The sequence below is a fragment of the Geospiza fortis genome, unplaced genomic scaffold (assembly GCF_000277835.1).
Source record: "Geospiza fortis unplaced genomic scaffold, GeoFor_1.0 scaffold41, whole genome shotgun sequence".
NCBI classification, from domain to species: Eukaryota; Metazoa; Chordata; class Aves; order Passeriformes; family Thraupidae; genus Geospiza; species Geospiza fortis.
In genome coordinates this window covers 18,472,594-18,499,869 of record NW_005054299.1, presented here as the reverse complement: position 1 = coordinate 18,499,869, position 27,276 = coordinate 18,472,594, and the positions used below count along the sequence as shown (strand labels likewise).

General features: G+C 46.1%; 3 protein-coding genes across 7 annotated transcripts in view; 2 read left to right on the top strand and 1 right to left on the bottom strand.

Moving 5' to 3' along the window:
• XPO5 (exportin 5) overlaps positions 1–23,068 on the top strand; it is a 29,228-nt gene extending 6,160 nt beyond the window's left edge. For 2 of the 5 annotated variants that reach the window (XM_031060100.1, XM_031060093.1), the window contains 23 exons: positions 962–1,045; positions 1,450–1,575; positions 1,802–1,892; positions 3,480–3,608; positions 4,362–4,477; positions 5,268–5,423; positions 5,836–5,877; positions 6,509–6,598; positions 7,887–8,086; positions 8,721–8,820; positions 9,682–9,863; positions 14,604–14,704; positions 15,793–15,889; positions 16,422–16,558; positions 17,136–17,233; positions 17,680–17,726; positions 17,903–17,997; positions 18,829–18,891; positions 19,376–19,458; positions 20,085–20,192; positions 20,376–20,513; positions 20,677–20,841; positions 21,372–22,999. In XM_031060100.1, the coding sequence (XP_030915960.1) occupies positions 962–1,045; positions 1,450–1,575; positions 1,802–1,892; positions 3,480–3,608; positions 4,362–4,477; positions 5,268–5,423; positions 5,836–5,877; positions 6,509–6,598; positions 7,887–8,086; positions 8,721–8,820; positions 9,682–9,863; positions 14,604–14,704; positions 15,793–15,889; positions 16,422–16,558; positions 17,136–17,233; positions 17,680–17,726; positions 17,903–17,997; positions 18,829–18,891; positions 19,376–19,458; positions 20,085–20,192; positions 20,376–20,513; positions 20,677–20,841; positions 21,372–21,512 (2,589 nt within the window). In that variant the 3' untranslated portion in view covers positions 21,513–22,999. Of the gene's footprint in view, positions 1–961; positions 1,046–1,449; positions 1,576–1,801; positions 1,893–3,479; positions 3,609–4,361; positions 4,478–5,267; positions 5,424–5,835; positions 5,878–6,490; positions 6,599–7,886; positions 8,087–8,720; positions 8,821–9,681; positions 9,864–14,603; positions 14,705–15,792; positions 15,890–16,421; positions 16,559–17,135; positions 17,234–17,679; positions 17,727–17,902; positions 17,998–18,828; positions 18,892–19,375; positions 19,459–20,084; positions 20,193–20,375; positions 20,514–20,676; positions 20,842–21,371 lie in introns of all 5 variants that reach the window. The other 3 variants (XM_031060098.1, XM_031060111.1, XM_031060087.1) reach the window with 2 other exon arrangements.
• A 1,242-nt stretch (positions 23,069–24,310) lies between these two features.
• Positions 24,311–27,261, bottom strand: POLR1C (RNA polymerase I and III subunit C). Its single transcript, XM_005416345.3, has 7 exons — positions 27,147–27,261; positions 26,491–26,623; positions 26,267–26,386; positions 25,911–26,063; positions 25,591–25,740; positions 24,953–25,069; positions 24,311–24,628 (listed from the first exon to the last, which is right to left on the bottom strand). Exons 1-7 carry the CDS (start codon positions 27,201–27,203, stop codon positions 24,510–24,512), a joined length of 849 nt encoding a protein of 282 aa, XP_005416402.2. The 5' UTR covers positions 27,204–27,261; the 3' UTR covers positions 24,311–24,509.
• The window catches only part of YIPF3 (Yip1 domain family member 3), a 5,853-nt gene continuing 5,778 nt past the window's right edge, over positions 27,202–27,276 (top strand). Inside the window, exon 1 of the mRNA XM_005416344.2 lies at positions 27,202–27,267. Coding sequence (XP_005416401.2) covers positions 27,202–27,267 — 66 coding nt within the window. The remainder of the gene's footprint in view (positions 27,268–27,276) is intronic.

The window sequence follows — 27,276 nt, the reverse complement described above, 5'->3', positions numbered from 1 at the left end:
CTTTATGTCAATGTTGGGATGAAGATGCAAATTCATACTGTTCATGCCATGCTCGTGCTGAATTCCCACTCTCTCCATTCAACTGAGTGCTTCTACAATGAAGAAGGCAGGCTTGTTGAGAGATGCTGTTTGTGGGGAGATTGAAGCAACCAGCTTGTAAAAGCAATAGAGCAAAGTAAAGTCTCATAGGGAGAGAAAGAAAAAAACCAAAAACAATCCTTGAGAATTCATCCCTAAAAAGAATGGACAGCATACAGAGTGCATTACTGCTTGCAGCGACTCCGCTTGCTGTTAGGCAGTAGGAGCTGTTAATCCATAATGAAGTTATGAGATTGAGTTTGCTAATTCAGATTCACTTAGGAGAGGCAGCACTGAGCTGTACAGTTTCAGGGATCTTCAGGGCACCAGATCATGTTATAATTTCTGAGAAGATGCAAAACCTTGAGTTTATGGCTCAGGGCAAAACTTAATGTCCTGACAAACTTCCAAGAAAGTTACTGGTCATGGATACCCATATGTTAAATACACAAAATGGAGAAAATTTGGAGAAATTGAGTGAAATTATCTGGGTGTATTTTCCTGTGAAATTCTTTGGTTTGAATTGTACTACTTTAGTATTGCTGTGTGGGTTTGACCTAATAGAATTGAAATTGTGACTCACAGCAGCAGCAGTGGTTGTAAATTTGGTTTTAATGGAGCTCCACTGTGTGAGAAGTCACCTGTTACTCTTGAATGAGGGTGGTGGTGTCCCCAGCACCTCCAGGCTGGTCAACAGAACTTGATGTTCCTTGGGCTGTAGTGGTTTCAGAAAAAAATCAGTTGTTCAGTGTTTCTGTCTCTGCTCCTTTACAGTCTATGGCCTTGGATGTAGTGCTCCTGCTTTACCCTGAAACATACCATTTGTGAGCCCAGCCTGCCATAAAGTTAGTATTTTGTCTGAAATACTTCATGTTCCTCATAGGGCTCAGATTGTAATGTGGAAACGCCAGCCAACTTTGGAAAATACCTTGAGTCATTTTTAGCCTTCACAACCCATCCCAGCCAGGTATGTAAAGGGCTGAAAATCTCATGTGTGTCTGTGTGTGTTAATGCATAATTGAGCTGGCCTGTAGAAAACTACAGAACTTCAGCTGCTAAATATTGCTCTCTAGGCTCTCCATTTCAGCTGAAGGCCTGGAAGGCAGAGTGTTTTCTACTTATTACCACACCATCAGGAGCAGTTCCTGACACAGAGAACTGAGTAGAAAATGCAGAATTTGCAGCCAGTCCTAGTATTAGGAATTGTTGGCTTTCTGGGAATTTGCAGTGTGCCTTCAATGTGCCTTAGCCTCAGCTTAATAGTCAGTATAATTTGCTGTTGCTTTCTGATAGCAACACTTAATGTTAGCAGTAGAAATTTCAGCACTGAAATCCTGCTCTGCTTGTCTCTTTTCTCTCTTCTTCCCCCAGTTTCTGCGCTCTTCCACCCAGATCACATGGGGAGCCCTCTTTCGGCATGAAGTTCTGTCTCGTGACCCTTTGTTGCTGGCTGTCGTTCCCAAGTATCTCCGTGCATCCATGACCAACCTGGTGAAGGTATGTGGAAATCACAGGTGGTTTTGGGAAGGTGCCTGGTGGACGTGGCCTGTGGGTCATGGGGGAAGAAACAACATTTTTGTTGTGTCGTGGCCAAACATGATCTCCAGGCTGTTGAGCACAGTTGTATCTTGCTCCTTGCCTCCAGCCTTCATCTCCTTGAAGCTGGTGTTAGCTGTAATGGTTGACTTTTTTTTCTTCCTGAGCTTTTCCACTTTGTCTCCAGGTCGGCTTTCCTTCCAAAGCAGACAGCCCCAGCTGTGAATACTCCCGTTTTGATTTTGACAGTGATGAGGACTTCAATGCCTTCTTCAACTGTAAGTTGCCAAGACTTTTTCTGCATTCTGTTGTCTGTCCGTCCTTCCTCCTTTTAGTCACTGGCTGAGCTTGGAGCCTACCAAATTGGCTTGGCAGCTTCCATTTGTTTCTCAACTTTTTAAGTCTGGATCTTGGAGTAAATTAAGTTAGGATTTTCCTGGGGCAGCTCATGTGTTTAATTTTAGTATTTGCTGTTGTTTTGCTGGCTGGTCAGATAGATGGCCTAATAGCATTCTGGTATCAGAGCAAATGTGTCTTTTGGTCACCTAGAGGAGGAAATCAAACAGCCTCAAGTCATGCTCAGATTAGGAGAGGAAGGCAGCTTACAAAAGACTTTAGATGTCATTCCAGAAAGAATCTGTCTTGGCCCTGGTAGGAAGCTTCTGGTTTAGTACCAATAGCTAAATTTGAGCAATTACAATAGCCTAATTTAATAAGAATCTTAAACCAGCGCTGGATATTAATGATTTTACTTTTTCTTTCATCTTGTATTTTTCTTTCCAAAACTGAAGTTGGTTCTCACTGGCTGGTGTAATTTGGTACTAACTTGGTGGGTGGGAGGATCCATGGAAGAAATTACATAAATTTTTACTTTTTACATTTATATCTGAAGATTTTAAGTGTTTCATTTTTATTGCTTACTAGATAGTTTTACTTATTGTAAGAAATCCTTTTGGATAGAAAATATAAAGTAGCTAAATGCACAAAGCCAGAATCTGAAATAGTTTTAGAGGGTTAAGTTATATTGAAGACGTTACATATATAAGAAAATATAACTAATTTGAAACACAAAATGAAATTACTTGGCAACACAACTTTAATTAACAATGCAAGTTGCATTTGTGTAGTCAGCAGAGCTGATTCTTTTGTGTGGTCATGCACTGGAATATTTTGGAACAAGTGAAATTCCTGTTCTGTACTTTGTCTTTAGTGTCTTTGAAATTGAAAACAAGGCAACTGGGTTTTGAGATCAAGTTTGTTTGTCATTAGTTGCATAATCTAGGAAAAGTGTTTAGCTAAAGGAAGTGATAGTTCTCTAATGCTGGTATTTAATCTCAGTATCCCCAGGTGCTCTGTAAGCAGCAAACATTTATAGTTTGTAGCATATTTTAAATGAAGAATAGAGGCTTAATTGTAGTAAATCTGGTTTAGCATTGATGCCTTTTCCTGGTCTTAAAAAATTGAGAGCCAGACACGGTTATGCGATAAGGGATTTTCACCTTGGTAAGGTAAAAGGTGCCACAATGCACCTTGGCGTGGTGGTGCACCAATAAGGATCCTTATTAAAATACCGAGGTAGAAATCCCTTATCCTTTAACCATGTCTGGCTCTCAGTTTTTTAAGACCAGGAAAAGGCATCAGCATAGATTTTCATAATTCATACTGCATTTTAATTGTACTTTTTTTAATGTTAGTCTGTCATTTTTTAGTCTACTTAAATCACTTCAGAAATTGCCCATCCTGTCGTACCTGCTTTACTGGTTGTGTATCTGTGCCCACTACACAGCTGTTGCCAAAGCAGAAGTCCTGGCTCTGCAAAATTTGCAGCATCAGCTGGTTTCTTGGTGTGTGATTTTTCCCTGCAGCCTTCCGAGCCCAGCAAGGAGAGGTGATGAGGATGGCTTGTCGTCTGGACCCTCTAACTGGCTTCCAAATGGCTGGTGAATGGCTGAAGTACCAACTCACAGCTCCTGTTGATACTGGACCCACGAACTGTAGGTTACCTGAAAAATATTAGGGATATGGGATTTATTTTTATAATTAAAGCCAAGAAGAAATTTCTTGGCCTTGTTTAAGTGGTAGCCAAGACTCCATGATAGATTTTAAGGATTTTAAGGTTTTTGCAAGTTAAAAGCAAAATGAAGTCAAACCCACCCCTTCCCTAATTTATCCCTTTCAAGTCTACATATGGAAAAAGTAATGTAAAGCCCGTGGCTCCTCCTTTTCTTACCCCAAATCTCTCTGCAGAACAGGTACAGCTGTCACTCTGATACAATTTTACAATTATTTGGGCCATTTTATCTTTGTAATGTATTTATTACTTTTGTTAGGGAAGTTATGCTTATCTGGCAAATTTCTTGTCATTCTCTTTGCTTTCCCTGCTCTGAAGGAAGGCTGCTTGGTGCTCTGCAAAGTCACACTGAGGGCAGTCTTGCCTGCAGTGCTGAGCCCGGGCATGTGGTCTCCCTTCTTTTCTCTTCTGTGATCTATTCATATTGCTCTGCACAGTACCTCAAAGATTTATGCCTCAGGAGCCTTCACTTGAATTAAGCAAATGACACGGGATTACCTTAATTGCTCCCAGTGCATCCCTGCCAGGCATCTGCAGGGAGAGCTGTGTGCTTAAAATACTTGTGAGTGCTAAGGTGTTGCAGCACAGGAACTTGCCAGGCTGTTAGTCTGTCATTTTTTAGTCCACTATACTGTTGAGGAGCATGGTGAGAGCTCCAGTGTTCTCTTCCTTTCAGCTAAGACAGGCGAAGGTCTCTGCTCCATCTTCTCTCCATCCTTTGTGCAGTGGGATGCCATGACCTTCTTCTCAGAGAGCGTCATCAGCCAGATGTTTCGAACCATGGACAAAGATGTATGTGTATCCCATGCTCCTGCCTTCTCTCCTGCCTGCTTCTGGGTCGACACCAGAGGGGTTTTGCAGTTCTGTTATCCTTGAGCAGTTTGTAGTAGTGGTTACCTCCTTGCAAAACCCAGAATGTTTGGTGAACCGTTCTCATGAGGAATAATGACCCTTCTTTTGATGACACCAAACTCATACTGGCGTGTCTTAGTTTTGGACACTATGGGATGAGAAGTCACAGGAGAGTGCTCAGGTGACAGGTTTTTACATAGTGCCTTGCTAGAGAAGAGATTACTTAAGGAAAAATTTCTCGAGTTTATTTAATTATCCTCTTATTAGTTCTTTTAATTTTTTTTTATTTCTAACTAAATGAGAGAGTCTGTGCCCAGAGAGTAGGAGATCATTTTCTCTCTCTTGTTCAACAGCAGGTAAATCAGAAGGATCAGTTTGATGTAGACTGACTTGATTTTTTTATTAGATTAAACTGCTCATATACTCATCAGTCTAATCACAGTAGAATAATTATGTGGGTCAGAACAGTTGGTTAAGCTTGAAATCTGTTGGACAATGTCAGGAGGAGAATTGGGAGACAGCCTGAGAGAGGAAATGTGCCTTTCCCAGAGGTGTAAGCAATAGTATGGGGACTAGAGACTGATGTCTCAAGACTGTCCTATCAACAGTGGCGATGTTGCTGTCTTTTTTGCCTCAGCCTTTTTCCTAGGTTTTGTAGGAAGTATACTACAGGTTGAAGTATTGAGTGTTGCCTCTCTTTTTCTTTCCTTTCTTTTTGCTGCCTTTGTAGGAAATCCCTGTGAATGATGGCATAGATCTACTGCAGCTTGTCCTTAATTTTGAAACAAAAGATCCTCTGATCCTGTCCTGTGTGCTCACCAATGTCTCTGCCCTCTTTCCATTTGTCACTTACCGACCAGAATACCTCCCCCAAGTACTTTCCAAGGTAGGTACATGCAGATCCTGCTAAAACTACATCAGCTTTTTGTGGTGCAGGGCTCTTGGACTAAACTGCAGGAGTCAGTCCTCTTGATGCTGCTGTCAGGGAAGGACTGTTCTTCATGTTAAAGATGGGAGAAACCGAGACTGAGACTTGTCACAAGAAGAGTAATGTCAATTAACCCAAATTTTGTAGTTTTTAGCCTTAAATATTAGTATAATTACATGCTCTGGCCATGTTTTATTTCAAGGTGTCACTGTATTGATGATTCATTTTTCAGCTCGCTCAGGGGTTCTTCACTGACTTCAATGAAATTGCATTAAAATCCTTATTACCTGTTCCTTGAGCTCAAAGAGACATGAGTTCTAAATATTAACAAATGATACAATTTTTGTATTTTTCCTCCCTTTTCTCACAGCTATTTGCTTCAGTTACCTTTGAAGTTGTAGAAGAAAGTAAGGTACGTCTGAATTATTATCTACTAATGAGTTATAACAGTTGGATCCCATCATATTCTAGTGGAGGGAGCATCCTGAGTCTGAAGACTCTGCTGAAGTAGGCTTCTCAAGTATAGTTCTGCTCCTGAAAAAGCTGGGGCGTCTAGATATTGCTGATCTCTGTGGCTGACGTCGCCTACTAAGCTTTGGCTCACAAACTTAGAAGGCCACAGGTGTGCTCTAAGGCCAGTGCACTTAGTTCCCCAGTCAGTGCTGGCCTTCCTGAGAGTGAAATCCCTTCATTAGCTCTGGGTATTCTTTTAGTACTTGGCATAAATGGCTCTGAAGGATGGCTTTAAACCTGCCAGTTACCTAAGGAGTGCCTGAAGTCTTGAAATAGTGAGTAAGAGCTATGGCATCCTCACTCCTGAAGTACAGCTTGTTTGAACATGGACTGCTTGGGTTGACTACTGCTTCAGAGGAAATCTGGTTGCTGCATGATTGTTTGGAGGGAGCAGGGGAGGCATGGAGATGTTTTTTTGATCTGTGCTCAACAGTGCAGAAATCTATATGTAATGAATTTGTCTCTTGAAGATACCCTGCATTTGGCTGAACTTTTGTTTTGTTGCATTGAAGTTTGTTGTGTCTGTCCAGGCTCCTAGAACTCGAGCAGTGAAGAATGTGAGAAGGCATGCGTGCTCCTCAATCATAAAGATGTGCCGGGATTACCCTCAGCTTGTCCTGGTATGTAAATGCAACTGTCATGAAGAGTCTTGCCTCAGTTTCAGTTGGATTTTGTGGGATCTTCAACTTCCTTGGCTACAGTCTCTGCTTTCTTTGCAGGAGACATTCCTCCTGCACAAATGCAAAGTGGTTCATTCCCTGTACCTCTTTTCTTCCCCACTGAAAGATTTTCTGCCTGAGGAGTTGAATTGTAGATTGGTGGGTTAAATGTGAAAGGGATGATGAGGAAGATACAAGCAGCACTGCATTGGTTTTATGGGAATGTTTGCTGAATGTCTATGTTATCACCTGTGTTGGTCTCAGCTAATTCCTTAGCTGAAGACTCTAGCATAGCTAATCACTAGATTTTCTTCTGTTACTTAGCAGAATATAGGAGAAAAAGGAGAGTATTTGTTGTCTGGACGAGCTTGAGATTAGAAGACAAATACATTTAAATTCCATGAGCTGTGTTTTGTTCATTTTTCTGAAGTAAACAGTCTCTGCATGCAACATTCTTTAGATGCGTTTCTGTGGAGTGGGACCTAGGATTATGGGAGGACCATAGGATATTGCTAGTTTAAACAAAGACATTTTTAAAGGATGTTAATTAAGGTAATTTGGAGGTTCCAGTCTGCATTCTATAATTGATGCTAAGAACTAATAGGTTGGTTTTTGTTCCACTTAACTGGTCCTTGAGCTATAACTGTCTCTTTCCCAAACATCCTCATTAGAAAGAGCCAAGGACCCAGAGAGATGAGTCCAAAGAGATTGTCCCAAAAGATGTTCAGGGGACTTTGCTGAAGAGGATGATTGCTAATGTTTGTACAGAATTATGGGTAGATGCGGTGGCAACTGGAGAAGGAAGGGAAGAAGTGCAAGAATTCCTGTGGCACTCATTGTAACCATATGAGTTGTTACTTACCACAAGCAAAGAGATGGATGAATCCTGAGTCTGGCCAAAGAAGCAAGGTGTTTTCTGTGAGCAAATAAAAGCACCAGAACTGTTTTGAGGTGTGACACTGCTTTAAGGGATATAACTGCCTAGGGAGAGATTTCCTTTTCTTATTTCAGTCATTGTGGAGAGTTAAAGTAAAATGAATGCAGGATAATGATAGAGGGGTAGGGAAGAACAGAAGTTCCCTTAGACTGAACATGCAGAGAAATTTGAGTGTGAGGAGGAGATGGCCATGTTGAGAAAAGGTAACAGCCATTCTCCTCCAGCTGTACAGTACACCCCTTCTCTACCTCCCCCAGTGGCCCTCCTCCATACCAGATGCATGATGCTTTTCCACTTGGATGTGTTTTCTAGCCAAACTTTGAGATGTTGTACAACCATGTGAAACAGCTGCTGTCAAATGAGCTGCTTCTGACACAGATGGAGAAGTGTGCTCTTATGGAGGCCCTTGTCCTCATCAGCAACCAGTTTAAGGACTATGAGCGACAGAAGGCTTTCCTGGAGGAGCTCATGGCTCCTGTGGCTGGCTTGTGGCTCTCCCCAGAGATGCAGAGGTATGGGTTACTTTTCTTTCTGTTGGTCATTTCTTCTCCAACTTTGAACTGCAGGTGTTGAAGAGGTAATGCCCTGCCCAGTAAGGAAACACACAAACCATAGGAGGGTGGTGGGCTGCCTCTTGACCTCCTGTGCTGTGGGCAGTCATTGTGATAATAGTTTTACAGTTCAGAAACTGCCAACAGACTAAATGCTGTTTGCTGAAAATTTCTGGGTAAGAATTGCTTAAGGTAATAAAGGAACATTCCCCAGCATGCTCAAAGCATTTGCATAAAATAAGAAATAAAAGACATCCTTGCTTATCCCCAGGTGAAGGTAAGAAGATGAGTTCTTACTAAAACTGAGATGTCTTGCAGCTCTGGGTAGCTGGGCACGCACAAGAGTTTTCCCAGGCCGGCTATATTCATAAGAGATTTGAATCTTTTAGAACCCCGCAGCCCAAGAGAACTGATAATGTTTGGAGAGTGTACCCATCTCTGATGCTTTTTAGGCATGTTCCTATGTAGAGGATGGAGTGCTACCTAGCCTCTCTAGCCTGCTCTGTATTTGTGAGGTGTACATTGCCAGTGCAAAGCTCTGCTTAAATTCCCTGGTACAAACAATAATCCCATTGTTGTCTTCTGCTGCTGCCAGAGTCCTCTCAGATCCTGAAGCCTTTATATCCTACGTGGGTGCAGACAACAAAATTGCTGATCCAGTCATGGAAGATCCTAGTGGCCTAAACCGGTCTAGAGTGAGTATCATTACCAGGAGAGGTGTAATCCTTAATGAAAGGAGACCTGCCTCCTTCCATCCCCATTTCTCTTGTGATTGCACACAAGGTCTGTGATCATGTACTTCTTTAGATTGCAGAATAACAGGCTGGCCTTTGCTCTTTAAGCTACAGTAAAGAGCATGCAGGCCATGCAAAACAACATTATTTATCAGAGTGAAGCACACTGTTTCCTACTCTTTGTTTATAATAGAGTTTGGTTTTGGAGAAGCAATTGATTTCCATGATTTTTAGAAATATGGCACAGTGAATTGTGCTTTTTAAACCAGGAAAACACTGTGCTCAGACTGGAGCACAGAATATAATTAAAATTCATCTGAGGAGATTTGTGTGGAATTTTTAGTGTAAAATCTTCACTTGAACTGCAAACGGAGTTGCTGTCCTCAGATCTGTAGAAGACACTGAAATGTAGTCCATAGAGTGATTTGGGGCTAATGCAGTTCTGTCATCTCAGATCCTCTATCTGTCCCAGCACTGCATCTTCCCTCATGAAGGACATGAGGAACTGATGGTCTAGACCCTTACTTTTAGCAGCCTGCCTGGCTGCTTGCATGCTCTTGAGAGGGTATGCATTGGTGCTTTTTCTGATAGTGAATTCCTAGGCCATCCTGCCATGGCCAGGGCTCTCTGAAGGTGATGGAATACAGCATGATCATTTGCTGCATTTTCCTGGCAGCAAACTCACCAGAGGTTGTTCTTATCACCAGGTTAGGCTCACTGTAGAGCATTCCCTTTGAGATGGGATGATGTGTTTCTCTGAGAACCTGTTGATTCAGACTGTGATCTGGCTAAGAAATGCTTTCTCCACATCTCTTGCTGCAGATAAGCTTTTGTGTGTACACTATTCTGGGAGTTGTGAAACGAGCTCGTTGGCCTGCTGCTACTGAAGAGGCAAAAGCTGGAGGATTCTTTTTGGGATACCTGCCCAGTGGAACTCCAATGTACCGTAATCCCTGCACTGAGCAGGTCCTGAAGCTTTTTGACAATTTACTTGCTCTCATAAGGTGGGTCAGGTTGATTTGAAATCATTTATGTTGGCTTATAAATCTCTGAAAGCCAAACTGTGATAAAGAGGTGGAATGATCAGAGCATGGTTTGCCCAGTGAAGCCAGTGGGAATACAGGCTGGTGCCAGCGCCCAAGTACTGTTCCTGACTGCTCACAGTGGGGAATGGCACTGTGCAAACTGGAGCCTTCTCAATGTTCATTGGCCTGGCCTGCAGGAGGCCATCAAAGCTAATGGGAGCTTGTGCTGGGGTTGCTTCCCCCACCTCCACTGCTGTAGTTCTGCCACCCAGTTAATGATTTCTCAGCTAACATCTCTGCTCTGCCCTCAGCCCCTACAAGGCCACCTCTCCTGTCACTACCAGGGCAGTCCCAGCTCTCATCACATCCTGCTCGCTTTGTTCTCTCTTCAGTGTTAAATTAAGCTGGCTTGGCTGACCATGAGCAGCGGCCTCCTGAAGCACTGTCTGCTCTTGAAATCAGTGGATGCATACTCTCAGGCTGTTGCTACCATGCAGTGCCTCTCTGCGTGTCACCAGTGGTGTGTTGGTCTGGGGCAGCAAGAGAAGGCAGAAAAGGGAAATCCTGAAGAACACAGTTCCCAGAATTACAAAGGAGAAGTTTCTCAGGGTAACTCCTGACACTGGGAGTTTGCCAGACTTATGGGACAATTTTGTAAGAGAACATGTTACATACTTGAAAACTTGCTGCTCTGTCCTTGGCAGGGGCCTTTTGAGAAAAAGCATTTGCAGATCCACTTTGATTTTCAGCTCCTGGGTTTGTAAGGGAAGGGGCTCTGTTGCCTGAGCTCTGTCTAGTCAAGTATGTTTAGTACTCACTGAGCTCAGAAATGTGCTGCTTCCAGAGAGAAGCAACATGCTGGACTGTTTGGACAAGCACATGCTGTCTTGGCCCACACTGGCAGTGTTCCTCATCACTAAACTCTGTAGCACAGTGACCAATGGCCACAGTGTTTTTGCCTTTTATCCTGGAAGGCTGAAGATCCTATTGATGAGCTTTTGGGAGAGGTTAGGTAGAGTTCACCTGAGTAGTGGCAGCCTTATGCAATTTCTTCCAGTGCTTGCCATATTGTGTCATATTGTGTGAGAGCAACTAAACCGGTGCCCAGGGTCTGTACAGGCTGCAACAGACACTTCTTCCTCATGCAGTCACTGTTCCTGCCAGAACTTGTGCCTCAGTAAAATCACTTGGGATCTCTGTTACAACAGGCCTAGGAAACTGTCATCCATCTTCTGTCACCACTTCTGTGAAGAAGCAGAAACTCTGTGCCTGGCTTTTAGCACCTCCAAGAGAACACATGAGCTATGTTCTCTATCCACGATATAAAGGAAGGGGCTCCATGGCTGGTTTGGGCTTTTTTTGAGATAAAATGTCTGTGTTCAAGCATCTCACCTGCAGACCAAAATATTTTCTGTGTACATGGTAGTAACATACATGGAGAAACCTGTACTTCACTTGGGCTTTTCTTAAGCTGGATGCTCCAACAAGAACTAATGAATGATGTATTCAGAACAGTGGATCTTTTTTTGCTTCATATTTTTTCATTGCTTCTGTTGGATATATAGGACTCTCTTTGACAACTGCAAGCTCCTAGTTGTTCAGTGCTGGTGTTGATGATGATGCTTAAATCTTTTTGGCAAAGCTGGATCTTGTGCTATGGAGCTCCTGTTGTGTTCTTTGCTGACTTCAGGTGCTTTTCCATGTATGTCATCCTCAAGCCCTCTTTAATATGGATCACACAGGAGAATATGGAATCTGTAGCTGCCCGTCAGCAGGCAGGAGGTATGACGATATGAGGAAGGCTGCCTGGCAGGAAAGCTGCCTGTGTTTAGGATGCCTTCAGGGATGTAGCTACATTACTACCTGGGGATAGATGCTTCTCTGAGATCTGTGCCATTGGGCAGCTCTCTGTATGGATAAGCAGCATCCAGTGTTGCCCACGTGTAACCCTGGGACAGAGATATGGAAGTCCCTGCAGGCTGTGATGGCTTCTGTGTTAACAGATGTGCAAGTAGCAGTAGCATGGATCCTGCTGAGCAGCTGAACTCAGCACCAAGTCAGGCCACCAGTGTGCTAACAGAGGGGGTTTCCAGGCTGAGCAGGTGGGACTGCTGCTCTCTGGATAGTGTATGGTATTCTGCTGCTGTGTAAGCAGACAGAGGCAGTGAAGCTGTTAAACCATTGGGCCTTTGCCAGGGTAGTATGTAGCCTGAAGGGAGGTCATGGGTGAGATCAAACTGAGAAGAATGAGGTAGTCCAGGTAATGGAATAATAAAGTAGCTTTGAGTGGCATCTTACTGTGCCTACCTGTATTTGTATCTGTGTTGGTAGCTGTGTTAAATGAATTATTTTGAGGTTGCTTTATTAATCACTGCTTGCAGTTTTCAGAGTAATGATTCTCCTGTCCTCTGTGGCACCTCATTTTATTTAGGTGTTTTCTAGCTACTGGCTTAAAACGTTCACTCCTGAATTTAAACCCAAGTCATGATTTTCAGCCACCTTGGTGCAGTTCTGCAGTCAGTAGCTGCATGACCTGATTGGTGCAGAACCTTTATTGTGCTGGGATTTTGCTCGTGTTCTGTTGCAAATTAGGTGCTCAGGCTCAGCAAATGCTTTGCTTAGACAAAAGCTTTTTTGGAACTCCTGATGATGAAATGCTGACATTGCCAAAGCATTAATGCTGATGAAAGAATTCTTGGTTAGACATGGATGCTGTAGGCATTTTCATTGTAGACAACTTTGGAAAGATTCTTCAATCATGGACTGTCCTAAAGGACTCATCTTCTGGTTTACAAGCTGTTCTCTCTAGGCATCGGATTCTCTTTCTAGCAGAGCTGTGACCATCACTGAAAATTCCCCAAGTCCCGCCATATCCTTCGCTTGTCTTTTCTAAAGCATGTCTCTTGAAATTAGTTTGTTTTCCTGTGTGTGGGGTGCCCAGGAGTGCTGATAAGTCTCAGCTGGAACATGCCTAGGGGCTACATCATCATACATGAGGGCTCTTGGATGCCTTTTTAACTCCCATAGGGAGTGGGTGGTTGGCCATTTTCTCTCCATTCCCACTGGGAAGTTGCCAGAGTATTAAGACAGCTTGCCCTGTAAGTGGACATCTGCCTCCCAACTTGCAGACTTAAGAAAATGCTTCAAGGACTCTGAAACAAGTAAGGACCATGACCACACCTTCAGGATATGACTGTCTGGCCTGTCCTGCTGGAGTTAGTGCCCCTGATTTCAGGGTTCACCTTTGCAATTACACAGTCCCTGCATTTGCCCCACTGGCCTTCTGCCCAGCATGAGGCAAGGCCAACACTGACATGGAGTGGACAGGAGACATGCAAGAGAATTATTTTAGTGGCTAGGTTTGAGGATAGCCTCAAGCAGAAATGTACAGCTTTCTGAGTCAGTGGGGCAGCATTAACCAGTGTGGAAGCTGGCCCTGGCCCTTCTTGGCAAAGCAGAATCAGCTTGTGCCCATTTGAGGCCTGTTGCATGGTGTTAGATCCAGCCCAGAATGAGAGTATGAGTCATTTCTATAGCTCTCTCTCATGAAGTTCACATACTTGCCTTCCTCATATGCAGTGAGCAGGGGAGTATTTAACACTTGCTGAGAGAAACAGGCTAGTTGTGGTTTTGGAGCTTTCTGCAAATGCAGGCAGACATCACTGCATCACAGTTGCCAGAATTATGAAAGTAGACCTTTGAAAAAAAAACCCAAAACCCAATAATTACTACATGAGTGAAAGCTGAGACTCTGGAGAACATCCTGAGGTCTGTCCACCCTCCCTTCCCCCAGCCATTCCCATGTACCCCCTGCTTTGGGAAACGCTGCTGAGGGGGAGATACTGAGTTGCCCTTGATCACCTCTAGCAGCAGGTACAATGGCATTGCAGTTTTGGAGGAGGCTGCAGGATTTGTGCTGTGTGCAGCTGGCGACACCCAGAGTGGAGGTCTGAGGTCTCAAAGGAGAGAGGTAGGTGAGAGAGACACCCCTGCCGAGTCCAGCTCTGAGCGTCAGTACTCTGGCTGAGAGAGGGGACCCATTTTGGCCTGGATGGCAAGAAGCAGCCACCCATGGCTGAATTGGTGTCCCTTGCAGACAGCTGACAGTGGCCACTTCCTATGATTGGGAACTGTTCCCAGCTGGATGTGTTGTCCAGGGGGCAGATGTGCCTGCCATGAGTAACATCTGATTGGACTGATGTTCTCACTAGAGTCTCTCCAATGCCACCTGCCATTCTGGGGGCTGTGACCCATCCCTGAGGGGCAGTGTGTGTATTTTGGAGCTGAAGCAGCCCCTCCCTCTGCAGGGGCGTTAGGTGCAGAAGACCTTTTGAGATGACAGAATCCATGTCTTGTCAGTTCTAAAAATACATTCTTGGATCCCTTTGGCCAAGCTAATAAGTTGTTCCCAGCATCATCTGGAGAATTGCTGGGAGTTTTTGCTGCCGGTGCTTGCAAGGGGTGGGATGAACTGAAATAAGTGGAAGGGGCAGCCAGGAGATTCAGGACATGAGGTGGAGTCACTCCATGTCTCTGTTGGGTCAGCTTCCCCAGTATTTTTGCAGGTGGGGAAGGGGGATCCCATGCACATGTGCGTGGTCTCACCTTCCTCATCATCTGCCTCAGAAGAGCTGTCCACAAGCTGAAGGAGGATTCCACTGTCAAGGGCAAAAAGGGATTGATTTACATGAGTATAAACCAAGTGCTCTTCTGTTTCAGGACTCACAACAACCTCTACACGCCAGAGATGGTGGCCAGGCTGGGGGATACATTTGCAAAGGCCTTGGACATGCTGGAAGTGGAGAAGAATGCCATTCTAGGTAAGAGGTTTCTCTTCAGGAGGAGTATGTGTGCAGATTCTTAGAGATACTTGACTTAGTGATCTGTCCATAGCAGTGGAAGTGAAATAGGGCTGGAGGACCAGTTTCTTCATAGTATTTGCAGCTCAGCGATGATTTGAACCAGCTGAAACCAAGATATAAATAAGTTACTGTCTCAGACACATTGGTTTCTTCTGCATGCATTGTAGGGTACACTACCAAACTGCTTATCTCATCTGTGGGGTGATGGTGGTCTCTGGAAACATGGCATTTCAGGCTGCAGAGGCTGGAGGGTGCTGTAATTGTCTGCCTTTGAGCAGAATAAGTGCTGAGAAGGAGCCCTGAGTGCTGGTGCAGAGACCTGTCCTGGAGGGCAAGAACCAAGTTGTGCAGTGTGGCATTTATTCCTAGACAGCATATTGGAAAGAGGCCTTCAGAGCCTTCTTAAAACAGGTCTGAGCCTGTCAACACAGAAGCTTTTCCAACCAAGCAGAAGTGGGTGGCCTTGTGGGTAAAGTGTGGATCATGACTTTGGAAATTGGGGTTTAATGTCAGGTTGAAAAACAGTGAAATATTTTGGGGAAGTTGGTTTGTCTTTTTTTCTCCATTTCCTATCTATAAAATGAGAACAGGTTCCTTTACCTGTTTCCTGCAACTTTAAAAACTCTGTGAGCCCCTGCACATAAAGCAGCAGGGCCTTGATCTCTGCTCTAAACTTTTTAATATTATAGTTCAACAGTAGCTTGTATCCTGGCAGAGAATACAAACCTGAAGATATGAGCTATTAGAGGAGCTGCAACAACTGTCAGCTTTGCTGCTGACTGGGTTCTGACAGCTCAAGTAAGTTCTTCTTCAGAGAAATAAGGCAGCTACAACAACCTCAGTGGAAACACCTCTGCTCTGGGTGCCACCAGCCTGAACCTGGCTGACCTCTGACTTTCTGCCCCAGGGTTGCTGCACCACTTCGTATTTGGCTCTTGCCAAGAGCTTCCCTTGCTGTTGCCAAGCTGGCTGGGGCCTGCCCAGCATGCTCTGAAGGTGCACTGTGCTCTCTCGTTAATGTAACTGAAGCTTATTCCTTCCCACAGGTCTCCCTCAGCCTTTGTTGGAGCTTTATGACTCTCCTGTTTACAAAACAGTCTTAGAAAGGATGCAGGGCTTCTTTTGTACCCTCTATGACAACTGGTAAGTGCACTACATCTCTCACCACAATGCAGCACTGCACAGCCAGAGCAGCAGGTTATAGTGGGGTCCTGGCTTCCTTTAGAGTAGACTTTTGATGTGAGCTGTATCCTGCAATACCCAAGCTGCAGTGGTGGCATATATACAGTGGTTGTAACCTGCCACACAGACATGGAACAGTCTGGAAAAAGTACCTCAAAATGCGGATCTGCTTTTAGCTCTTCTGCAGTTAGGTAGTCAGATTGGAGCGCTTACCTCATACCCTGATCTAGTTTGTCTCTTTTGCCACTTCTCATTATGTGTCAGGGTACATCAGCACTTGAAAGCACCTTGTAGTATTTAAATGCTTAATTCATTGTCCCTCTGCAGGTATCCCAGAAAAAAAGAGATACTGTGCTGAAATTCCTCTATAGTATTTGTTTAGGCATGTGACAACTGTGTAGTCTCAGGATGATAGTACTTGTAGCCTTTGCAGATCAGAGATGGGGTACTTGTTATCTGGCAGACGTGTAACTAACTTGTTTTTTTGTTGAAGTTTTCACATCCTGGGAAATGCAGGCCCCTCCATGCAACAGGATTTCTACACTGTTGAGGGTCTTGCCACCCAGCTCCTCAGCTCTGCTTTCAACAACCTCAACAACATTCCTGATTACCGACTGCGTCCCATGCTCCGTATCCTTCCATCACCATCTCAGGCCAGCTTGGGAGGCTCTGAAGACATGAATTTAAACCCTGCATTGTTTTCAGTATGGCCAATACAAAGAAGGGTGATTGAGGAGGTAAACAAACAGGGATACACCTGGTGTAGGTGAGGTGTGATGCTAGGAGGGCATGAGCAGAACGAGCAGTGTGTGGGGTCAGAATAAATGCCAAGGATTTGTGTGGTTCTGGAGGCACTGTGAGAGATGAGTAGTGCCTTCTGAGGGGCAAAGAGGCTTGGATAGCGAGGAGCTTGACATTAGGATGTGCTTCTCTGGGAGATCATGTGGGTTTCCCAACCTGCTTTCCAGGGATGCACATTCAGTCTCACAGCTGGGAAGTGGGTGCTAAGCACCTTTAACTTTCTCAGCTGAACTGTCAGGAGAAAGAGCTGAATAACTGATGTTCTTTCTGTATAGAGATGCCACTTGTTAGTTCAGGGCTGTGAGAAGGTGGGCTTCCAAGTGCCTGTCCCTTGGCCTCTCACTGGAATGGGCTGGCTTGGGCACAGCTGGCTGTGTTGGATCTCTTCCTTAACTGGTCTGTGCAGGTGTGTTTGTGAAACCCTTGGTACTTTCCTGCCCTGCAGAATACTACGAAACCCTTGTCTGCCCCATGCTGGGACCACTCTTTACCTATCTGCACATGGTAAGAAGTAGCTTGTTCAGTGCCTGTTCCTTGGCAGCCCTGACTCCTGTAGCTGCTGGCAGCAATGTGTGGGAATGTCTGTCTCTACAGAGCCAGCAGAGACGGGGGCAGAGCCTTGATGCTTAATGACTTTGATGATGTTTAGAGGGGCCTTTAAAGTGCATTGAGCCCTGGCTGTTGCACAGCACCCCTTGCTGTGAATTTGAACCTGTGGACATCAACTCCTTAACCTGCAGCCCTGATAGTTTTTGGGTTTGTTTATGGTTTTTTTTCCATGTCCTCTCATTTTCATGACAGCTCATTCACATTCCAGCACACTTGCTACCAATTCTCCTGCCGTTCAAAATGGGTCTGGGCATTTAAAGCTGTTGTGCTTCTGCCAGCAGATACTGCTTGGGTCTCCTTGCATTGTGTCCAGATTTAATCTTTCCTTCTGTCTTGAACAGAGGTTGTCCCAGAAATGGCAGGTGATCAACCAGCGAAGCATGCTCTGGTAAGCTTCCACCCCCTGGTACAAAGAGGGAAATGGGGTCTTTTATGTGGCCCTTTGCCCAGGAGCAGCCTTGCCAGCAAGGGCTGGAAGCCACACTGGTGACTCATTCCCTGTGATTGGGTGGAGGGGTACTTGAAGACATTGGCTCCTGTCAAACTAAAACCTGTTCTCCTCAGTGAGGATGATGCTGCAGATGACAACCCTGAGTCTCAGGAGATGCTTGAGGAACAGCTGGTCAGGCTGCTGACTCGAGAAGTCATGGATCTTGCCAGTAAGTGAAAACAGATTAGGTCTCCTGAGATACTTGGGAATCCCTGGAGTGGACAACAGGAATTCCCAATGAGCAGTAAACTTAATTATAACCATCAATACTATGTAACATAACCATGAGAATGCAGATAGGAGACAGCCCTGCCAAAATCTTAGCTAAAACCTAGTTTGAGATAATTGAAAACCTTTCAGAAGAGATACTCTTCCGTTTTTTAGCTTTTAGGGCTCTATGGTTTTGGCACCGTTCCTGTAAGAATCCAGTCGTGCAGGGAATTGGGTTCTCCCATTCTGCTTTGGAACCCTGTATGGACATGGATTTGTGGACAAGCCAAGTGTAGAGCAGTTTTGTTGCTGGCAATTGCCATGTGTTTAACCAGACGTAAGGGAGGAGTCTGTCCCCCAAAGCAGTCTTCCTTCTGTTCCCCTTCTCCGACAGAATTTTTGTGTCAGCATGGCTTTGTACAGGAAGGCTGGGGAAATTGATTCCATGGAGATTACAGAATTCAATCTTCTCTCTCCTTGACTGCCCTTTTCGCTTTAAGTCAGTGTTCTTCTTGGGTTATAGGCTTCAAGTTGTTTTGCACATTCCTGGTTCTCAGTCATAGGAAGCAAGCACTGTGCAGAAGGTTCTACTGTGGATGGGGTGTTAGAGCCTTCCAGGCAGTGCAGTATTGAGCTTTTATACTGGGCTTTCTGATTCTTCAGATTCCCTGTAAGAGCTGGGGGAGCTTGAAGCAGCTGTGAGCCCATCAGAGTCTATAGGATAATCTCTGCATGTTCTGCAGTAGCATCTTCCCTTTTCTGCTCCTCTGACCCGCAACTGTTTTTGCAGCTGTTTGCTGTGTTTCTAAGAAAGGTGTTGAACAGAACACTACTGCTGCTGTAGACGGAGATGGTAAGTAAATGCCTACCTTTGCCTTTCCTGCCCTTGGTGTACACAAACACTGTTCCTTTCCTGTTTCTTGAGCGGGAGGCTGGGCTGGAAGTTCTGTGTCAGGGATATAGGCTTGGAAAGAAGCCTTCAGCTCTGTCCTGCCCATCATGCCTGAGGGCCACAGAAAAACCCAGTCTAGCCTGGAAATGAATGTGCTGCAGGGTTCACAGGTGCCATATTGGAGCAGCTGGTTCTTAAGGTTCAGAGAAGTGGGTTGAGGAGCAGAGGGGGATGTGAACACTTTCCCAAGAGCTGAAGGTAGCCAGTTGCATGCCCCTCCTGCCCCACCAAGGGTGGGTGCTTTTTGCTTGAAAAGAGATGTCCTGGGTAAGCTGTGCCAGGACACTGATTCTGTCTGCTGGCTCCCAGCTTAGTTCTTGCAGCTTCCCTGTGTCCCCCTCAGTCCTTGGGAGGCCATGTTCACAATGCAGCCTTTGCTCTGCAGATGATGAGGCGATGGCCACGGAGGTGACTCCCCCTGCCAACGCAGAGCTCACCGAGCTTGGCAAGTGTCTGATGAAGCAAGAGGTAAGAGCGTGTGCTCTGACTGCCACCATCCTTTCTCTGTACTCTTTGTCACACTTGTCTGCTCTGCAGCCAGACACTGCTGCAGACATCTAGGCTGCTGGAGCATTCCCCACGTGGGAATCACCCCTTAGGAACATATATGGCTTCTAAGGGCCTTGCAGAAGCCACAAAGCAAATGGGGGTTGGGATCCAGTTATAACACACTGCTATAGAGCTTCAGCTTTTGGGGGAAGAGGCCCTGGATATTAAGCCCTCAGGGTGCTCCCTGGCTCTGCCTTCATCCTGGGCCTGTTTTCATCCAGCTTTTTTTTCCTGTACTCTCTGCTGTGGATGCCTCAGAAGCTCTTGGAGAAGCTTTTGTAGTGACTTGAGAGTAGCAGCTGAAGGGAGTCCATGAGTGTTCCAGAGTCTTTCCCAGGGAGATGAAGGGAGCAGGTTAACACTGGTCCCTCATGGTTCTGATGGTGCACACTGGGTGAACACCTTTCACTAGAGCAACAGTAACATGCAGGATTCTCAGAAGTTCCTGCACATTCTCTGGATTCCTTCTTGGCTCCCATCAGGTTTGAATGCTGGAAGTAGAAAATAGTTCCTCAGACTGGTTTTCCTCTCCGACTCCTTTTCAGGATGTTTGCACTGCAGTGCTGATCACTGCCTACACATCCCTGTCCTGGAAGGACACCTTGTCCTGCCAAAGAACCACAACACAGCTTTGCTGGCCACTGCTCAAACAGGTACCTCTGGGAAGAAGAAGGGATTAGTTCTGGCAGGGTTGGAAGAGGAAGCTCTGAATGCTGTGAGAAGAGTGGCTGCTTTACCCCTGAGCACCTTCTCCCTTGGGAAGAGCAAGCTGTTGCAGAAAGGCGGTTATGTACCACCAGTATCTTGTTTCAGTGCTGACAGTGCTTCTTCTCCAGGTGCTTCCAGGAAACCTCCTTCCCGATGCTGTGTCCTGGTTTTTCACAAGTGTGCTCAAGGGCTTGCAGGTACATGGGCAGCATGATGGCTGCATGGCAGCTCTTGTCCACCTGGCTTTCCAGATCTACGAGGCCTTGGTAAGAAATTCTGTTCTTCATCCAAATGTGAGGTTGAGGAATGTGAAGGGAATGGTGAAAAATGATCCCATGCCTAGTGGGTAGGGGCAGAGGAGTTAATGGCTCCAGTGAGGGCCAGGCTGTTACTCTGGCAGAGCTGTGTTAATGGTACTTCTCCATGCAGCGCCCTCGCTATGGGGAGCTGAAGGCAGTTATGGAGCAGATCCCAGACATCCAGCTGGACTCTTTGGAGCAGTTTGATTCAAAGCTTCTCAACCCAACACTGCAAAAAGTGGCAGACAAGCGCCGGAAGGATCACTTCAAGCGCCTCATCTCAGGTTGCATTGGGGTAAGTGATAGCCTGGAGGAAAATTTCACAGCTGTGTGCTGCAGAAGTGATGGGGTGGCCAGCCTGCCTCCTCTCACCAGCCACTCCCCCTCCCAGCCAGGAGGCTCTTGCAGCATGTTCTTAGTGTTTGTTCTTAGGGCCTCTCTTCATCCTGGAGGTCCTGAGCAGCCCCTCCAGCAATGGCCTCTCACTGAGAGGCAGCGGGTACCTTGCACAAGGGTGCCTGGGGAAACAGTGTTAAAATGTTTGGTTGAAGCTGCTGGGTGGGCCTTGGACTTCTGTGAGGATGGTGGTGATAGAGCCTTTGACATTGAATGGAAGCTGGGGAGCTGGTATTCTAAAGGTGACCTCAGTGCCCTGGCACTTGGGAGAGGCCAGGCCTGAAATTCCTCAAAATGCAAGCACAGAGTCCAGGCCTAGGGATTGCTCAGAACCTGGGCTCTGCCTCTGATGTGCAAGCACGCTGCCCCTGAGCTGTGTGGGGGTATGAAGACAGTAATGATTGATGCCTGCCTGTCTGTCCTCTGCAGAAGCCCATTGGGGAGCAGTTCCGCAAGGAGGTTCATATCCGGAACCTTCCGTCTCTCTTCAAAAAGGTGAAGCCATCACTGCAGACAGATGTGCTAGAAAACGAGGATGGAGAGGGCTTCAATGTACTCTTTGAACCCTGAGCCTGGGATGCTGCAGCCATCTCCTCCCCTACCTTATAATTTGTCTCTCATAGTAAGCACATTAGATTCTCCTTGTCACTGCCTCCACAAGCATTGTCTGAATAAAGCCCCTTACGGGTCCTGTCCCCTTCTCTTCCATACACTGGGATGGGGCCTGCGGTGGCATTTGAACCAGTCAATATTAAGCTCTCCCCGTGACTCCTTCCCCTCCATTGGATGAGCATCTTTAGACCTCTGCTTCTCTGCAAGGTGGGAGCTGAGTCCATAGACCTCTTTAGGGTAAAGCCTGTCATCTTGTAGCCTCGGGTCACTCTTGCTCCACCTCTTCAGCCCTTGAGGTTTAGGATTAATGCAAGAGGCAGAGTAGTGTGCCATGTGAAAAGGGGCTACCCTAATCTAATCTTCCTCTGGGTGCTAGTAGCCAGGCGTTGTAGGGAACACATCGGACACTCCTGTCATGCTTATCAGCACTTGTCCCTAGCGGACTGGAATTCTGCTGAATCCGTTTCCCTCCAGGATGCTGAGCCTTGGGCTGAGGGCTGTGTGCCAGGAAGCCTAGCAGTGCTCTAGGATCTCCTGTGAGATCAGCCTTTCTAAGGTGCAACTGCTCTCTAGAAAGAGGCAGACACTGTCATATATATACATATGTATGTATAGATATGATCATACAGCTTGTTCTACCCAGAGCCAAATGGAAGGCTTTTACTTTGTGCCAGCCTTTCTTGGACATCTCTCAGGGGGAGCAGGACATATTTTTTCTTAATTGTTTTTTTCATTTTTCCATGCCCTGTAGACTAGAACTTGGCCAGCGCAGGGTAGATAAAATCTGGACCAATACCTGAAGTACCTGCAATCCAGAAGGGATCTCCTTGCCCTGTTGCAGTGGAGGTGACAGTAGCCTCTGTTTTTACCCAGTCTGGTACTTCCCAGAGAATTGCATGGTGGGGCAGGAGGGGTGGGCTTTATACTGCAGTTTACAGGGGGGAGCCAGGTCAGAAACTGGATTTTAGATGTGGTGGGACTCTAATGAAGCCACTCCAGTCTGCAAAGCTGGTTCTTCTTACATGACAAATACTACACAATCTATCCTAGAGTTAGCCCAGGAGCTAGGAGGGTCTGTCCAGAGCTAGCTGGCAGTTTTGCCATCCAGGAGACAGAACAAGTAATAAACTGTGGTCGGTGGAGAAGTGATGTCTCCACATGGACAGACTGGACAAAAAGGCTGGGGTTGGGAGGCGTGGGAGTGCAGATAGGAAGAGCAGGCCTTGGGCATCCACTCACCCTCCTGCCCCTGCTGTTCCACCAGCACCCTCCACTTTCTTCCTAGCCTCAAACTTTTTTTAACCTCTGAGCTAACATGGCTCCTGGCTCTAGCAAAGGCTGGGTGTATTTATTGTGTTGTGATATTTTTAACATTCTGTGACTTCATGCTAGACACAAGGGGTTTTTGTAAAATGGATTTTAAACCTTTTTTGTAGGAATGTTTAAATCCGAAGCTGTCTCTGAACTGGTTGTGTTACACCTGAATGTCAGTAAAGCTATTCCAGTTTCATACACATGGTGTCATGTTTCATTTTTATTCTTTAATCTGTTTCAGTAAGATCTGAGGCCTCTGGTCTGACCAGACTGCCTGCCTGGAGATTTCTCACCACTCCTTATTCCAGTTACCAAAAAGGGGGCACCTTTGCTGGTGGTTAGTACACTGTCAGGGAGGGGGTGAACCATTCCAGACTATATAGTTTAATTAGGTGAGGGGGAATTGCATTTTTAAAGTATTTATTTGTCACTGCTAGTTTTAATTCTAGGTCCCAGCTTACAGCTTCAGGGGTATGTGCTGTCAAAGCAAAACCCTTAGGCCTTTCAAGGGTCTGTCCAATAAGCATGTGAAGCAATAGCAGATTAGATAGATAGATAGATAGATAGATAGATAGATAGATAGATAGATAGATAGATAGATAGATAGATAGATAGAACGTGTGAGAGGCAGATGCAGCATATGTCTGGGTCTGCAGCATGGCATGGGACAGGTTGGGGTTGGAGCCAGGATGCCAAGTGTACCTCCTCCCTACAGCATGTTCACCCTAACAGGATGTTTACACTCTTAAGTAATTCTACCCCAAGGAAACAAAATTTTCATTCCACTTACTTGCTGAGGTCTAGCACTATAGTGTGCTTTGACTTCAGCAACTGGGACATACCAACACTCCAAGACATTTTCAACTCTTAACACTCAACCATGTTGCTCAATGCCCCATTTAACTTGGCCTTGAATACTTCCAGGGATGGGGCATTCACAGCTCTGGGCAACCTGTTACAACTTACCTCTATCCTCATTGTAAAAAATATCTAATGTTCAATGTAAGTCTGCCTTCTCAAGTTCAAAACTGTTGGCCCTTAGCCTGTTGCTACAGACCCTGGTAAAGTCTTTCCCCATGCCCCGTGGATATACTGAAAGGCCAGAATAGGGTCTCCCTGGAGCTTTCTTGTTATCCAGGCTGAACAATCCCAGCTCTCTCAGTTTCTTCATAGGAGAGGTGTTCCAGTCCTCTGACAGTACAGCCTTTTCTCTACCATATTAACAATCCCTGAGCTGGTCTGAAACACCCACAAAACAGCCATGCTCTGATAGCAACTCGTTAAACTGCACTGACCTGCTGTGAAGTGCTTTGCTACACTGCCCATCAGTCCTCCTCACTGCATACCATCTAAAAGAAATGCTGTTACTCATCTTTAGACATGCTGCCGCTTTCTTCTCCATGTATTATGGTTTCACAATTGTGAATGGCACAGGAGACAGCTTAAAAAAAAAAAGGCTTTATTTTAGTGCATCTTCTCACTGCGTTTCATTACCAACAAAAAAATCCAAACAGATAGTCCTTGGACTCCTAGCAAGCCCCTAACAAGCCTCCTGCCTATGGAAGAGGAATTCCCCCTAGAGGCAGGTGCAGGAAGCTCAGAATAGCACTGCAGGTTTCTGCTTTCCCATCTACAGCCTGGTCATTCCATAGACACAGAGTCCAGCTCATTGAGGAAACGCTGACACTTTCCCATCAGGATCTTGATGGCTTCACTCACCAGCACATCTGGAGGCAAGATACCTGTCGACTCCACGGAAACTGCACAGAGACACAGACACAAGTCAGCAGAGCCACGAGGCAGCCTCAGCCTCCATGCACCTGGCTCCATGCTGCTGTCCCTCACCTTCCCTTACACCTCACAGCAACAAGCCAGATCTTCACAGCCAGAGAAGTGACTACCTTTGCCAGAAGGAAGCACCAACAGATTCAATTTCCAGATTCCCACAGCAAGCAGTTACCCACCCGTTCTGAATGTATGGATGCTGAGGGTGGGAAGAGGCACAGAGCCAGCCACACATGCTGGCCAGTCACTGCTTGTTCTCACAAACCATGCCAGCACGCTGTGGAAAACAGGGCACTTACAGATGTAATGGTTCCGCACTCTTGCCAGGCGCACAAGGTTTTTCAGACCCTCGTGTCGGAAAACTTCTCTGCTGAACGTGTCCAGCCGTGCATTGGCTACTCTTGCCACCTTTTTTCCTAAAGAGAAGATGAAACAAGATGGGCAAATTGCAGCAGGTGGTCACAGCACATGCTCACCTCAAATAGGCACTCCCCCCTCACCAAAGGCTGGGAGACACCAATATCAAGAATCAGCATATACCCAACATGAAACTCCAACCTGGCAGGAAAACCCAAACACTAAGCCTACATGCACCCCTGGAAGGACACAAGAAGTCTCCACACTCAGCTGCTTTTCCAGCTCACTAGCAAGTTCACTACCCAGTGTCACAACTGAACAGCACTGGAAGCTGCAGTCAGCAGCTGCAGAGCTCTGTGGACAGGTATCCAATTTATTTCAGGGACATCCCTGTTCATCACCCAACACATCTGCACGTGGCAGCCACTCATCCATAAAACCAGGCTCAGAAGAGCATGAACCATTGATCAGCAAGACAACTTCACAATGTGGTTTTGTCTCTGCAAAGTTTGGCTCTAAGCTCTAATCGACTCTACTAAAGCTTGCAAGGAACAAGGCACTTAGCACAGGAAAAAAGTACCATTGATATTCTGGATCTCAATGACCCCAGGGGAAAAGCACTTCTGCAATGTCTCAGCTGCCTCATCCTCAATAGGCTGCAGGAGAGTAATGTCAGGAAGCAGTCGATAGCTGGCTGTGGCCACAGGAGAAAACTTGGCATGATCCTTGCCTGTACGAAGAGTTAAGAGTCAAGGATGAGAGCAGGCCTCAGGGAACAAGGATGTTGGGGCCTAAAGTCCCAGGGGAAAAGCCAGTTCTCCACCCTTCCCCATCACACCGCAGTGCCCTAGTCCAAGCACTCCCATTCCTCGTCCCACTGCCCCAGAAGCCAGGACTCACCTATACCCTTGACACAGTGCATTAGCACATCTATTTCCTGGCCGGGTCGCAACAGTGCAATGAGGATGTCATCGTGAACAGGTCGGAAATCAGCATCTGGAAAAAGGTCTGTCTGATTCCCCAAGGGCACCCATGTCATGTGTTTACTGTACACTGCAAAGAGAAGCCACAAGCATCAGCCAGATGCTGCCTCAAAGCAGGTCACTCACTGTACAGGACTGGAGATAGCAAAAAGTAAGTTTAGCAGAACAGAATCAACTCTCCCTGTGAGCACACAGGGCTGAGAAAACAGCCCAAGTCCTGTCTTCCGAGACCAAAAAGAAAAAAACAGCACCTATTTTTAGGAGCAATCTCACCTTTATGATTGAAATATAATTCATCAGGATCAGATGATTCCTTGGCAGCATGAGGGTTTCGTTTGCATTTAATTTTCAGCTGAAACTGCAGAGTATCAATTTCAGTGCCTTCCTGATCTCCTGGAAAGAAGCATATGAAATCTTACTTCTGCTCAGTTTACATGACCCTGATTTCCTACTTGGAGAGAAACCTTCAATACTTCTATTCTATTCAAGATTCTCACCTTGGTTTCTGTACTCAAAGAGCCGAGGGTCAGCTCGGATAGGGATGAGGCCCAGCCGATGAGCCAGAATTTCATCCTGCACAATGGATGTGTTATTGTACACAAAGACCTTCTCTACAGCCATCGTTGGCACCTCAGGGAGACAAGAGATCAAGTCAGCCTAAGACAATAGCTGAACTACATGCCAAGAGATTATCCAGCTCAAGTGTCTCTCCTTTCCCACAAATAACTGCCACGAAGACTATTTTGAGTGTATTTCTGCCAAATCAGACTATGCAATAAACCCTTACACCCCATCTATTCCCATCCCCGTTTTTTACACAATCAATCACAAGAGATGAAGGGCAGAAGAAAGAGCTTTGGGGCATCCTCAGCCTTTTAGTACCTGGCAGCATTATGTGGCTTCTGTTAGGTTGGCAACACAGCTGTGTGAAAAAGGATGACCCCCAGCCACCACCAACAGCACTTAGGACCATTAGGCGGTATCGCCCATGCTGCTAAAGCCCTAATTCTCTTTGGGATCCTAGCACACATGCGGAATGAACGTGTGCTTCATTCCAAAACCCGCAGCTGTCCGCAAGGGCTGACAAGGCTGGACATTCCACGCTCCCTGTCAAGCAAGTCGTAGTCGGGCACCCCCAGGTGAGCACCGGTACCTCGGCGAGGAGGATGCGGCGGAAGGCGTTGGCGATGGCGGCATCGATGCCCACCATGTCGAACTCCAGGGTGTCCTCTTCCTCACGGATCACGTCCACGCGGAACGCCTGCGGGAGCCGCGCACCGCGG

Bases quoted from the DNA above. Each gene is read 5' to 3' on its own strand.
- POLR1C (XM_005416345.3), bottom strand. From the start codon at position 27,203: ATGGTGGGCATCGATGCCGCCATCGCCAACGCCTTCCGCCGCATCCTC. The intron at 25,070-25,590 runs GTACTTTTTTCC...TCTTCTCTTTAG, and splicing joins TGAGATCCAGAATATCAATG to GAAAAAAGGTGGCAAGAGTA. The intron at 24,629-24,952 runs GTAAGTGCCCTG...GTCTCTGTGCAG, and splicing joins AGTGCGGAACCATTACATCT to TTTCCGTGGAGTCGACAGGT.